Raw genomic sequence first — 12,382 nt, 5'->3', positions numbered from 1 at the left:
GGTTTTCTTGTTTGAGGCGATGAACACTTTGTAGATGGCGGAGTTGCAAAAGAGCGTAGAAATTACAAAAGGAATAAAAACACAAAAAGGACCAAAACATGAGGCGGAGAAAGAGACGGGAAAGAATATAATAATTAAAGAGCATTCTTTTAGGGTAAAGGGAAACAATTGTACCTTTCTTGGCCAAGCAAACATGGATATATATATATATATATAATCTATCTCCATCCATCTTCCTTGAACTGTAAGGCAAGAGAATATTAATTAAATGGTCTCTCTCATATTCATATGTATAAGCAAGTGAACAGAGGAAAATTAAAGCCCATAGCAACATGAGTAAAATGGATGTCAAAACAGGATTAGTTGCAGGCTCTCACAACAGCAACCAGTTCATCATCATCAACCCAGATGCTAATTTTTCTGTAAGCATTTCCAATTTCATAAATGTTTGTGATATAATATATATATATATTTATATATGTATGTATGCATGGTTGGTGCAGAGAAGAGTTTGGGAGGAAGAGGAAAGAGGAAAGGAATGCAAAATATGTGGAGAAGAGATAGGAAAAGACGAAGAAGGAGAAGAGTTTGTGGCATGCAATGAGTGTGGCTTCCCAGTTTGTAGGAATTGTTATGAGTATGAGAGAAGAGAAGGAAGCCATGTCTGTCCTCAGTGCAAAACCAGATATCCACGTCACAAGGGTACCTACTCATTTAATTTAAGTTTCCATCTCTACTTGATCTTCCTTTTGTTTTAAATATAATAAATAACTGTTTGAAAAAATAATAAAAAAATCATATGGAAAATATTACTTGTTTAATTAATCTAGCTAGTGATGATGATTCTTCTTTTATTAAATAGCAGTGGAGAGGATCTTGGTAGTCTGAAGCTGAAGATTTATGAATTTTCTTGAAACTTTTTCTGTTTTTTTTTTCAATTAAAGAGGGAAAAAATTATATTTATAAAAAAACTAATAAAACGGTCTATATATTAACAAAGAAAATTTCACAAAAAATCATGAATTTTAATTTCAGAGGATTAATTATCAATAGACTTTTTATCATTTTTTTAAAAAATATTTTAATTAACGTTTGATTTTTTTTCTTGAGAGAATTACATTGAAATTTCACACAAAAAAATTAATTATTATAAGATCTATTAACAATTGAACTAAATTGTATTGATAACATGACCACTTATCAATACAATTTAGTTTAATTGTTAATGAACCTTATAATAATTAATTTTTTTATGTTGGACATGGTTGTAATTCTCCCTTTCTTCTTTTTCTTTTTTGTGGGATTAATTATAGTATTTTTCTATTTTAATCATACTTAATATAATTAAGGGGACGTGTTTTAACTAACTATATGTTCTACAAATGGTTACTGTAAATCATGGTTAGAATAACGTGATAAAGGTGACAGTAATAAAAAAATGTAATTTATTGTTCAAGTCCTGCAAAATAATTACTAATTATTAGCACTTTTTTTTTAAAAAAAAATTGTGATACTTTACAAGAAAACAACAAAACTTAGGAATGGCATTCTCACACAAATGATGTATTTGAGAAGTTATATGAGAATTTCTCTAGACTTTGACCTCGAGAGAAATTTTGATAAGAAAAATGTTAATTTTTACTTTTAGTAGTGACGCTAGCACCTGTAAATTTAAATCATACTGAACTGAATGCTTTTATGTATACTATGTGAAGTTTTGTTCGTGTGATGACATTGTTTCACACATATATATGTACCAGGGAGTGCTAGAGTTGAAGGAGATGAGGACGAGGACGACATTGATGACTTGGAGAATGAGTTTGATTTCAATGGAGGAACAGGACAACAGGACATGCAGATCTGCACTTATTCGAAGGTAATGCTTGATTTGTTTTTGGCTTCTCCCTTTAAAAAGTGACTTTAATTGCCAAAAGTTACCATGTTATTATATCTAATCGTACAGTCTTAGACATTTCCCCTTACTAAAAAGGAACTGAATGAATTAAAAAATAAAAAAAATAAAACATAGACTAATCAAGATGTTGAGAAGTTATAAGTCAATCATTTTTCTAAAAAGAAATGTTAATTTAAGTTATGAGATTGGGAATACAATTTATGATATTTGTAGAAGGTGTGATGGTTTTTATATTTATAGTTTGTGGTATTAGATTTTGTCATCCTTATCATAAGTAAGAGGGTGGTTTAATTCATTTTTACTATTATTTTTTGAAATAATAAAACTTTTAATCTTTTAAATTTGTCTTAGTTATCAATTTGGTCCCTTAAATTTAATTTTTATCAATTTAGTCTCTTATATTTTCTTAAATTATTTAATGAGCCCTTTAAGTTTTAAAACATAAATTAACTCTTAAAATAACATAACAGGTAAAGTGTATTGATGATTTAATATGCATATGTAGTTAAATAAGAACAAATTAACTCTCAAATAAGTGTAATTGTTATCAATGCAATTCTTTTAATTTCATTGTATGTGGCTTTCCTGTTTTTAAAAAGGGAAAGACTTACTCCTTTCGTTAAAAAATATAAAGCACTTTTTAAAGAATTGTATGTTCAAAAATATAAAATATTTTTAGTCTTTCAACGTGTAATAATTGCTTTTTTTTTAAAGTGTCTTTATTAATAGTGATTTTATATTTATTATGAGATATTTAATAAAGGTAAATATGAAAAGATAAGGTTGGTTTGAAAATAAATAATCACTTTATTGGGGGATAAGGTTCGGTTAAAAATGCCTTACATTTTTTAACGGAGGGAATATATACTTAGCATTATTTATGTAATATACTTATATCTAATCAAATCATGATATGTGAATCATAGTATATTAGTTTAATTAATAACAATAATTTATTATAGAATAAATAATTTATAAAAAATTCACATGTCTTGATTTAATTAAATATAAGCACCTTAAGTATATAAGGTTAAGTATATAAGTTTTTTGCTTTTAAAAATTCTAGGATTTGTTTCTTTAACTAAATAATTACAATTCTTTTTATTAATTTATGTGACTGTCATTAATATTATATTTATCCATATCATCAATTGGTAACCGAGTTAAATTTATAGAACTAAATTGATAAAAATTAAGCTTGAATGACCAAATTAATAACTAAGACAAATTTGAGGGATTAAAAATTACATTATTTTTATTTTTTATTCCATTTTTTTTCCATATCATTTCCCCTTACCAAACCGGTCCTTAGAATATCTCAAAACATTACATATTGGCACAGTACATTATATCTTATTTATTTAGATTCATATTTTTTTTTATTTAGATTCATATTTTTTTTAAAAAAATAACAAATGTATCAATTACAATTAAAAAAAGAAAAGAACATATTTTTTTTAATACAAGATTCATTATTATTACCAACACGCACGACTTTGCAGTATTGCTGCTTGAAAAAAAAAATTAATTTTTGTGTGGATAAATAATCTTTAGATTGGTTTTGTTAATGAATGAATGAGAAATTTTGGAAACAAGGTGGGGATAACATCAGGAAAAAAAAAACTTATTATTAATTTATTTAATTCTAGTCCCTTCACATGATATGCATGTAACACAGGTTGAACATGATCATGAAGTGGGAGAAGGGCAAAGTAATGCAATAGTGGCATCAAGCAAGGGCAATAAGGTAATTTTAATAAAAGCAAGACCTATGGATCCTTCCAAGGACTTGGCTGCTTATGGCTATGGAAGTGTTGCGTGGAAGGAGAGAATGGAAATTTGGAAGGAAAGACAAGAAAATCTTCGTCTAATGAGAAGTACTGAAAATAATAGCACTCATGAACAGCATCAACAAAATTTTGCAGATGGTGACTCCTCAGATCTCCTACTGTAAGTATTGTTCAATTATGGGGTATTAATTAATTATGTTTTTTATTTGATTGATTCAAACACCATAGTTAATTCCTTATACACAATTATTATTGATATTTTGATCATCCTGCAGAGATTTATTTGGTGTCATCAATTTGATTTTTTTTTTTGAAGTTTGAGTGTAATTCAATTTGATTATTAAAAAAGAGGGTTAAAGATCTGAAACTCATTTTTTTTTGTTTTGTTTTACAATGTTTTTGATAATCAAGATTTAAAAATGGTATATTTTTACCTTTACTATTAACAAAAATTAATTTTAATTCTTGAATGATTATAAAATTATAAAAAATGACCGACAAATCACAAATAAGTACCTATATAAAATCTATAATTTTTTTCTTTTTCTGTAATTTTTAATATTATTTTTTATAATTTTTTATTAATCAATGGTCAAAATTAATATTTGTTAATAGTAGAGGTGACATAGCAATGAGTTTAGAGTTATAGATGCTCGTAGACTTATATAGTTTAAGGCCATGATTAATTATCATTTAACCTTCTAAAAATCAAGTTTGTATTAATTGGAAAGATTATTTTGTGAAAAACTTGTAGGTAAAAAGAAAGAAAAAATATCTCATATATTTTCTAGAAATTATTGCCGTTAATTCTGACGAGAGATGAGAAATTCACCAAAATAAATACATTATATTTCTCCAAAAAAAAAACTTGGCTTTATACTTGTACGTGTGTATTGTTGAAACAGAATGGACGAGGCAAGACAAGCATTGTGGAGAAAGATGAAGATCCCATCAAGCAAAATAAACCCATACAGAATAATGATAATAATTCGAGTGGTGATTCTTGGGTTCTTTTTCCACTATAGAGTGACGCATCCGGTGGACGATGCTTATTCTTTGTGGCTCGTAGCTGTTGTGTGTGAGCATTGGTTCGCTCTTTCATGGATTCTCCATCAGTTCCCAAAGTGGTTCCCTGTTCAGAGAAAAACCTATCTGGATAGGCTCTCCTTAAGGCAAGTATATTCTCCCTTGCATCTATTTTATTTATTGTTCTTTGTTTGCTTGTTTGTTTGTTTTAATCTTATTTGAATGAGTTAATATATAATTTGAATTTTAAACTATAAGTTAAGAGACGATTTGAACTTTACATTTTTATTTAGTATATTTAAAATTTTAAACAATTAAAATTGATGTAATTTTGCCTCCACCGTTAAACTAAAATAAATGTATGTTATTTTTTTAAAAATGAAACATAATGTATAAGTTTTACAAATTTCACTCTCTTTCTCTCTTATTCCTTTGAGAAAAAATGTATATTCAGCCTCATTTTTTATCAAATAATAATTTAGAATTTAAATCATTCCTAAACCTATAATTTAAGGTATAAATTAAATATTAACCCAACTTAAATTTGAATATTTTATATAGTTTTTGGAAAATTTGAACACAAGGACTATTGGAAAATGTTATTTGCAAACAAGATCCTGTAACCACCGTTTGAAAATTCTTATTTATTTTAATAATAATAAATTTTTTTATTAGTCCTTGTCTACAAATAGCATTTTTTATTGGTTCTTGCGTGCGATGTTTCCTATCTCTCTCTCTCTCTCACTCTCTCTCTCTCTCTCACACACACAATATGAATATATTATTTTGTAGTATTTGAATGGGGCTGCTGGTTGGGTTGAACATATTTTCGTCAATTTCTGATTCCACAATTTATCTTTTGTGTCTTTTTCTGGCCCAGTTTGTTTGGGCGGAATCTTTTTACTCACTTTTGAACTTCAGTTATTTGAAGGCCCATATTTGGCCATATTGGTTTTTCCGCAATTATTTTAAACTTGGGAAATAAATTTCTCCGCAACTTGTACAAATACATGTAATACTATCTACAACTTCAAACATTTTAAAAATTAATATTGACTCATGACCTGTTTGCTTAAGCTTTTTTTCATAAAAAATAACTTATCTTTTTTTAAAAATTATTCTATAAAATTTTATGATGTTTGTTTAAATTTTTGAAAAATTAAAAAAAAAAATTTGAATTATCTCTAAAATCTAATTTGAATAAATTCAGAAAATAAAAATAAGGAGATATGTGTGTGTGTGTGTCATAATAATTTAAAGAAATTAAAATATAAATCCTTTTTATAAATAAAAATCCATGAATATATGATAAAATTAAAAAATAACTAAATAATAATAAATTTTTTTTATTGTCAACAAGCATAAAATTAATGTCTACTTTTTATAAAATCTTTACAAAATCAAATTATTTTAATAAAACCTTCAAATAATTTTAAGATTACTTATCTTTTAATTTTAAACAAACAACGCCTTAATTTCTTTCGCCGTTTTTTATAAGGGCATTTTTGTTCATGTAAGAAGTATATCATAACTTTTAAGAAATAAATTTCATCGATTGAAAATGAAAAGTGAGACACACACACGGGGTCTAAGTTTAAACTCATTAAAATGGATCAATTATATTTATATCCATTACTAAACATAACATGGCCCATTAACACCCTCACTTATAAGCAAACCATACTCTTTTTTTTTTTTTGGCTATTATAGGTTTGAGAAAGATGGGCAGCCTTCAGAACTTTGTGCAATTGATATATTTGTGACCACTTGGGACCCATCGAAAGAACCACCTCTGGTGACTGCAAACACTGTTCTGTCCGTTCTCGCGGTGGATTACCCTCCTCAGAAGCTCACTTGCTACGTGTCAGATGATGGTGCTTCCATGTTGACATTCGAGGCCTTATCTGAAACTTGTGAATTTGGAAGAAAATGGGTTCCCTTTTGTAAGAAATTCAATATTGAGCCTAGGGCTCCCGAGTGGTACTTTGCAGAGAAGATCAATTACTTGAAAGACAAGGCACATCCATCGTTTGTTAAAGAGAGGAGAGCTATGAAGGTATGGTTAAAATCTCAGGACTTGTTTGATTTTGTTTCTATTTCTCGTTATTAAAAATTATTCTCTCGTCCCAAATTACAAAATCCATTTGGAGGTCATTTAGTGTTACAAAATATAAGATATTTTCATAAAAATAAAATTTTACTAATTATACTTATTCTAATATATTACCCTTTATTATATTCTCCCTCCATTTAATGTTTCAAAAAAATAATTTTATATTAAATAAAGAATATTTTAAAATATGTATAGTTATGTTTTTTTTTAAAAAATAAAATAGTAAAGTGTATTCAATAAACTTTATTGATACATGTAATTTTATCTAAAAATATTTTATAATTAGCACAGAGATAGCAGGGGTGTTCAAAGGTTCGGTTTGGTTTGGTTTTGGGCAAAAACCAAACCGAACCGAACCATTCGGTTTACTGATAATTGAGACCTGATCGGTTTTTATGAAGTTCGGTTTGGTTTAGTTTTATTTTCGGTTTGGTTCGGTTTGGTTAAGGTCTTGATCAAGTTTTAATGGACTTGTTTAATTTTTTTTCCTTTTCTCCATCTTCATAATGGTGCTATGTACTAAAATGAAATTTAATTCTTTTTGACTCCTTTTTTTCATAAATAGAGGTATAAAAATATAATAAAATTTCAATGTGATAACAATAATTAATCATAAAAATTGATATAAGTTTTTAAGATTAAAATTATTTAATATTATGTATTTTCGTTAAAATCCTTTGAAAATGTTTATCTATGTATCTATATTTTAATAAATAATGAAAAACTTATCATACAAAATTCAAAACAAAATGTTTCTTGTAGATAAATTGAATGCTGAAGCTTTTAGGTTGTAAATAATTAAATGATGATCATAGTATGATTATTATAATCACTTAATATTATGCATTTTCATTCAAGTATTTTAAAAATGTTTATTTATTACTATAAAAAATTCAAAACAAAATGCTTCTTGTAAATAAATGGTTATATATTTTACAAATAAATAAATAGAATTTTTTTAATCAAGTTTGGTTCGGTTTCTTGTACTCAAAACCGAACTTGAACCGAATCAATCGGTTTTTATATCATAAAAACCGAAGCGGACCTAATTGTTGTTCGGTTTTGATCGGTTTTTGTCGGTTTGGATTGGTTTGGATCGGTCCTTTCGGTTTGGATCGGTTTTGAACACCCTTAAGAGATAGTATTTTAAGACTAATTTCTTAAAAATTGTTTTCCAAAATAAAAAAGAAAAATTATTTAATTATGTCAGTTTGAAAAAAAATTTAAAGTTTAAAAATTGACGCATGATGGTGATTTGTCATAGTTGACAATGATTGCCAACTAAGGTAGCCTACAGTAAGGGGATTGATGCCATTAACTTATAGTGACTAAATGTTGTGTTTTCAAAATAAAAAAATGAAAAGAATTATATAATGTTTTCATTTTCTCATTTCTAAAAAAAATTAAAAAAAGAACAGTTTTGAAAATCATTTACATGCAAAATACAATTAATTAAACAAGATCCTTTTGAAAATGAAAATCAAATCTCTCTCCATTGATACTCTTCAAGCCTTATATGGTCATGTTATATACTTCTATTTGTTATTAATTTTACAGAGAGAGTACGAAGAGTTTAGAGTTCGAATTAATTCTTTGGTTGCAAAAGCTAGAAAGGTCCCTGAAAATGGATGGACAATGCAAGATGGAACAATATGGCCTGGAAATAATGTCGGTGACCACCCTGGGATGATCCAGGTTTGTTAATAATTAAAGAACTATAGAAGCATTCATTTCTTATCTTGTCATAATAATTTTCGTATTTTATATTCCTTGGTTGTATTATCACTATAATTCATTCTTATATATATATATATATATATATATATATTGTCTCACCAGGTTTTTCTTGGACAAAATGGACGACGTGACATGGATGGAAATGAATTGCCACGCTTGGTGTATGTTTCTAGGGAAAAGAGACCTAAATTCAAACACCATAAGAAAGCAGGAGCATTGAATGCATTGGTAAGTAATGCATAATGTAAATCAAATCAATCTTTGGGTCATAATTCAAAATCATTTATGCAGTGTTTGGATTGGCATATTTGAATTTCAATCTGAATTTTAAATCAATCTTGGGGTAATAATGCATTTCAAGCCTTATATTTAAAATTCATTATTTAGAATATTTTATTTGGATAGTTTAAAATTTTTAAATGAAGAAAAGAGATAAGTTGAGATTTAAAATGAAAATAGAAAATTGACAATGATAAGTTCACCTCTATTTTTCAATCTATAAGAGAGAAAAACTAGAGATGAAAAAAGATACAAGAATCATAAAGGTATCAATAGTAAAAAAGCAAAGAAAATAATGGGTTTGAAATAACTAATTTTAAATGATTAGAATATACAAGGAAATTGAAATTACAAATGAATTATAATAAAAAATGGATATAAATTTGATTTAAATCGAATATAAATTTTGTGCATTCAAATGAGGGGTCTAGTCCAAGTCTAAATCCAAATCTCAATAAATCCATATATATCATTAAAAGGTTGAGTGAGACAAGTTGCTAGAAACAACACTTATTCTTGCATTTTCTAATACATTTCATTGTTGATTTCCATGCAAAATAGGTCAGAGTTTCTGCTGTGCTTTCAAATGCTCCTTATTTGTTAAACTTGGACTATGATCATTACATCAACAATAACAAAACTCTCAGGGAAGCAATGTGCTTCATGATGGACCCCTTACAAGGCAAAAGAATATGCTATGTTCAATTCTCTTATAGGTTTGATGGTGCTGATAATAATGACAGATGCAACACTCAAAGTACTTCATTCCATGATGTAAGAGCAAAATTTTCTCACATTCTCATTAGCTACTTGATTTAATTACTACAAACTTCTGGCTTTAATTCAATTCTAGTATGGCCTTCTCATGATTTGATATTAGATTAACATGAAAGGCTTGGATGGGATTCAAGGACCTATATATGTTGGGGCAAGATGTATGTTTAAAAGGCAAACACTATATGGCTATGATGCTCCAAGAACAAAGAAGACACCAGCTAAGACATGCAATTGTTGGCCAAAGTGGTGTTGTTTATGTTGTTGCTTAAGAAAGAAGAAAAAGTCAAAGAATTCAAAGTTTGACTTTACAGATAGTAGCAACACAAAAGTGCATGCAGAGATATCTATGGCAAACCATGCTTTGACCTATATTGAACACGGAACCAAAGGTACCTTAAACACATTTCGTTCTTCTAATACATTGTTGCTAATAATTTTTATTATTATAAGGTTAAAACCAATGAAAATCATTCTGCTTCTTAATATCAACTTACTTATTTTCACCATAATATCAATTTACTTTAAAAATTAGAATTAGGTCCTTATAAATAAAGTTGCATCTACATGTTGCTCTTCTTTTCCCTTCTTATGTAAAAAACTATAAAATTCCATTTATGTAGGAGTTCCAAGACAAGTTTTAGGTGAAACGTTTGAGCCAAAGTTGTGGAAAAAATTTGGGCAATCTCCAATATTTATTGCATCTACTCTTCTAGAGAATGGTGAGACAACAAAAGGTGCTAGCCTTGCTTCTCTACTTAAGGAAGCCATCCATGTCATTAGCTGTGGCTATGAGGAGAAGACTGAATGGGGAAAAGAGGTAAAATTATGTCTTGAGTACTATGTTCTATTTTTAAGGCTTCACGTGGAAAATTATGCAAATGAATCTCCTCAACTTTAACCCTTCATTTGGGATGCGAAGAAAATATAGAGGAGAGAATCTTTTAGTTTTCTCTCCTTTCTAATGGGAAATTAGTGGAGAATAAGGGCAAAAATGTCTTTTTGTCTCTAGTTTTTGGCCTAATTTTCCCTCCTTTCTATTTTCTTCCCATTCTAAACAAAGCCCAAGTCAGTTGCATATAATTTGTCTACTTTAAAATTAGATATTACCACATAAAGGTATACATGCTGAAATATGAAAGTTTAAGGAGACAATGTTTATGAGAGGTGTTTAGAAATAGTTGAAAGTTAGAGCAAAAGTTTTGGAACTCTCACGAATTTTACAAGATCAAGCTTGACATACATAAAATCTTTTATTGTTGTTATTCCCTTAGGTTGGATGGATCTATGGTTCAACTACAGAGGATATACTGACAGGGTTTAAAATGCACTGTCATGGGTGGAGATCCATATATTGTATCCCTGAAAGGCCTGCATTCAAAGTTTCTCCACCAATAAACCTTTCAGATGGTCTAATTCAAGTATTTAAGTGTGCACTAGGATCTACTGAGATATTCTTGAGCAAACATTGCCCTATATGGTATGGCTATAAAGGAGGATTGAAGTGGCTTGAACGCCTTTCTTACATAAATGCTACTATTTATCCATGGACATCTATTCCTCTTATTGCATATTGCACTCTTCCAGCAGTTTGCTTGCTCATAGGAAAATTTATTGTTCCTCAGGTATGAAGAAACTAACAAATGTCTCGATGTTACCATAATGTTTCGTAAAACATTATATGCATATTTATGCTTATCAATATAATTTTTTTTTCTTTTCATGTTGCAGCTTAATAACTTTGATGGCATGTGGTTTCTCTCACTTTTCATATGCATCTTTGCAACAAGCATACTAGAGATGAGATGGAGTGGAGTGACAATTGATGAGTGGTGGAGAAATGAACAATTTTGGGTGATAGAAGGAGTATCAGCAAATTTATTTGCAATATTTTTAGGACTATTCAAGGTGATAGCTGGTATAGATGCAAAGTTCATTGTGAAATCAAAAGCAAGTGATCATGATGATGATGATGAAGAAAATGACTTCTCTAGGCTATTTGCATTGAATTGGACCACTTTGCTCATTATACCAACGACATTGTTAATTTTGAACCTCATTGCCATTGTTGCAGGCGTGTCACATGCAATTAATACTGGTTTTGAATCTTGGGGTCCTTTGTTAGGAAAACTATTCTTTGCCTTTTCAGTGATTTGTCATTTATACCCTTTCCTTAAGGGTATGCTAGATAGACAAAATAGGACTCCCACCATTGTTCTTGTTTGGTCTGTTTTGCTTGCTTCTTTCTTTTCTGTTTTGTGGGTGAAAATTGACCCTTTTTCACCCAAATTCAATGGTCCAATCTTGGAGGAGTGTGGATTGGATTGTGATTAGCTTCAAACTCTAATGTTTTTAATGATATTTCTAATAGGAGTTGGTGAGGAAATTTTTATGGGCCCAATTCTTCCCTGATTTATATATATATTTGAAGCAGTGAGGATGTCATATTGATCTACTTGAGTTTCAGACTAATTATATTTGTATTCATGTATCATATTTTTACGTTTTATAAACATGTATAATGTCATCAAGCATATTTCTTGTTCCACCTATTTAGATATATTCATAAATTGGGCTAGTTATGTTCTTTCCAGTTCTCAATCTATTATTTATGCAATTTATCAATTCTGTATGCATTATCTAAGTTATGCCAAACATGAATAGTAGTATCACATTAAATCAGTATCCAAAATCATCCATTAACAATCTTCATATGCAATAAATTCAAGTATTACTATATTACCCAAG

The 12,382-nt window shown here is 28.6% G+C and overlaps 1 protein-coding gene across 1 annotated transcript; it reads left to right on the top strand.

Moving 5' to 3' along the window:
• The first annotated feature begins 311 nt into the window (after nucleotides 1-311).
• Nucleotides 312-12,175, top strand: LOC129319822 (probable cellulose synthase A catalytic subunit 6 [UDP-forming]). Its single transcript, XM_054964903.1, has 13 exons — nucleotides 312-422; nucleotides 504-702; nucleotides 1,761-1,876; nucleotides 3,594-3,865; nucleotides 4,611-4,877; nucleotides 6,442-6,787; nucleotides 8,402-8,539; nucleotides 8,684-8,809; nucleotides 9,422-9,634; nucleotides 9,741-10,026; nucleotides 10,258-10,454; nucleotides 10,909-11,259; nucleotides 11,366-12,175. Exons 1-13 carry the CDS (start codon nucleotides 333-335, stop codon nucleotides 11,966-11,968), a joined length of 3,204 nt encoding a protein of 1,067 aa, XP_054820878.1. The 5' UTR covers nucleotides 312-332; the 3' UTR covers nucleotides 11,969-12,175.
• Nucleotides 12,176-12,382: the final 207 nt, after the last annotated feature.

Source organism: Prosopis cineraria, unplaced genomic scaffold, assembly GCF_029017545.1.
Source record: "Prosopis cineraria cultivar Desert tree isolate PC_DT_omini unplaced genomic scaffold, ASM2901754v1 PC1, whole genome shotgun sequence".
Taxonomy (NCBI): Eukaryota; Viridiplantae; Streptophyta; class Magnoliopsida; order Fabales; family Fabaceae; genus Prosopis; species Prosopis cineraria.
This window is presented reverse-complemented; position numbering and strand designations above follow the sequence as displayed.

Excerpts from the sequence above, each read along its gene's own strand:
- LOC129319822 (XM_054964903.1), top strand. The coding sequence starts at position 333 with ATGAGTAAAATGGATGTCAAAACAGGATTAGTTGCAGGCTCTCACAAC. Across the intron at positions 703-1,760 it reads CAGATATCCACGTCACAAGG|GGAGTGCTAGAGTTGAAGGA; the intron begins GTACCTACTCAT and ends TATATGTACCAG. Across the intron at positions 9,635-9,740 it reads AAAGTACTTCATTCCATGAT|ATTAACATGAAAGGCTTGGA; the intron begins GTAAGAGCAAAA and ends ATTTGATATTAG.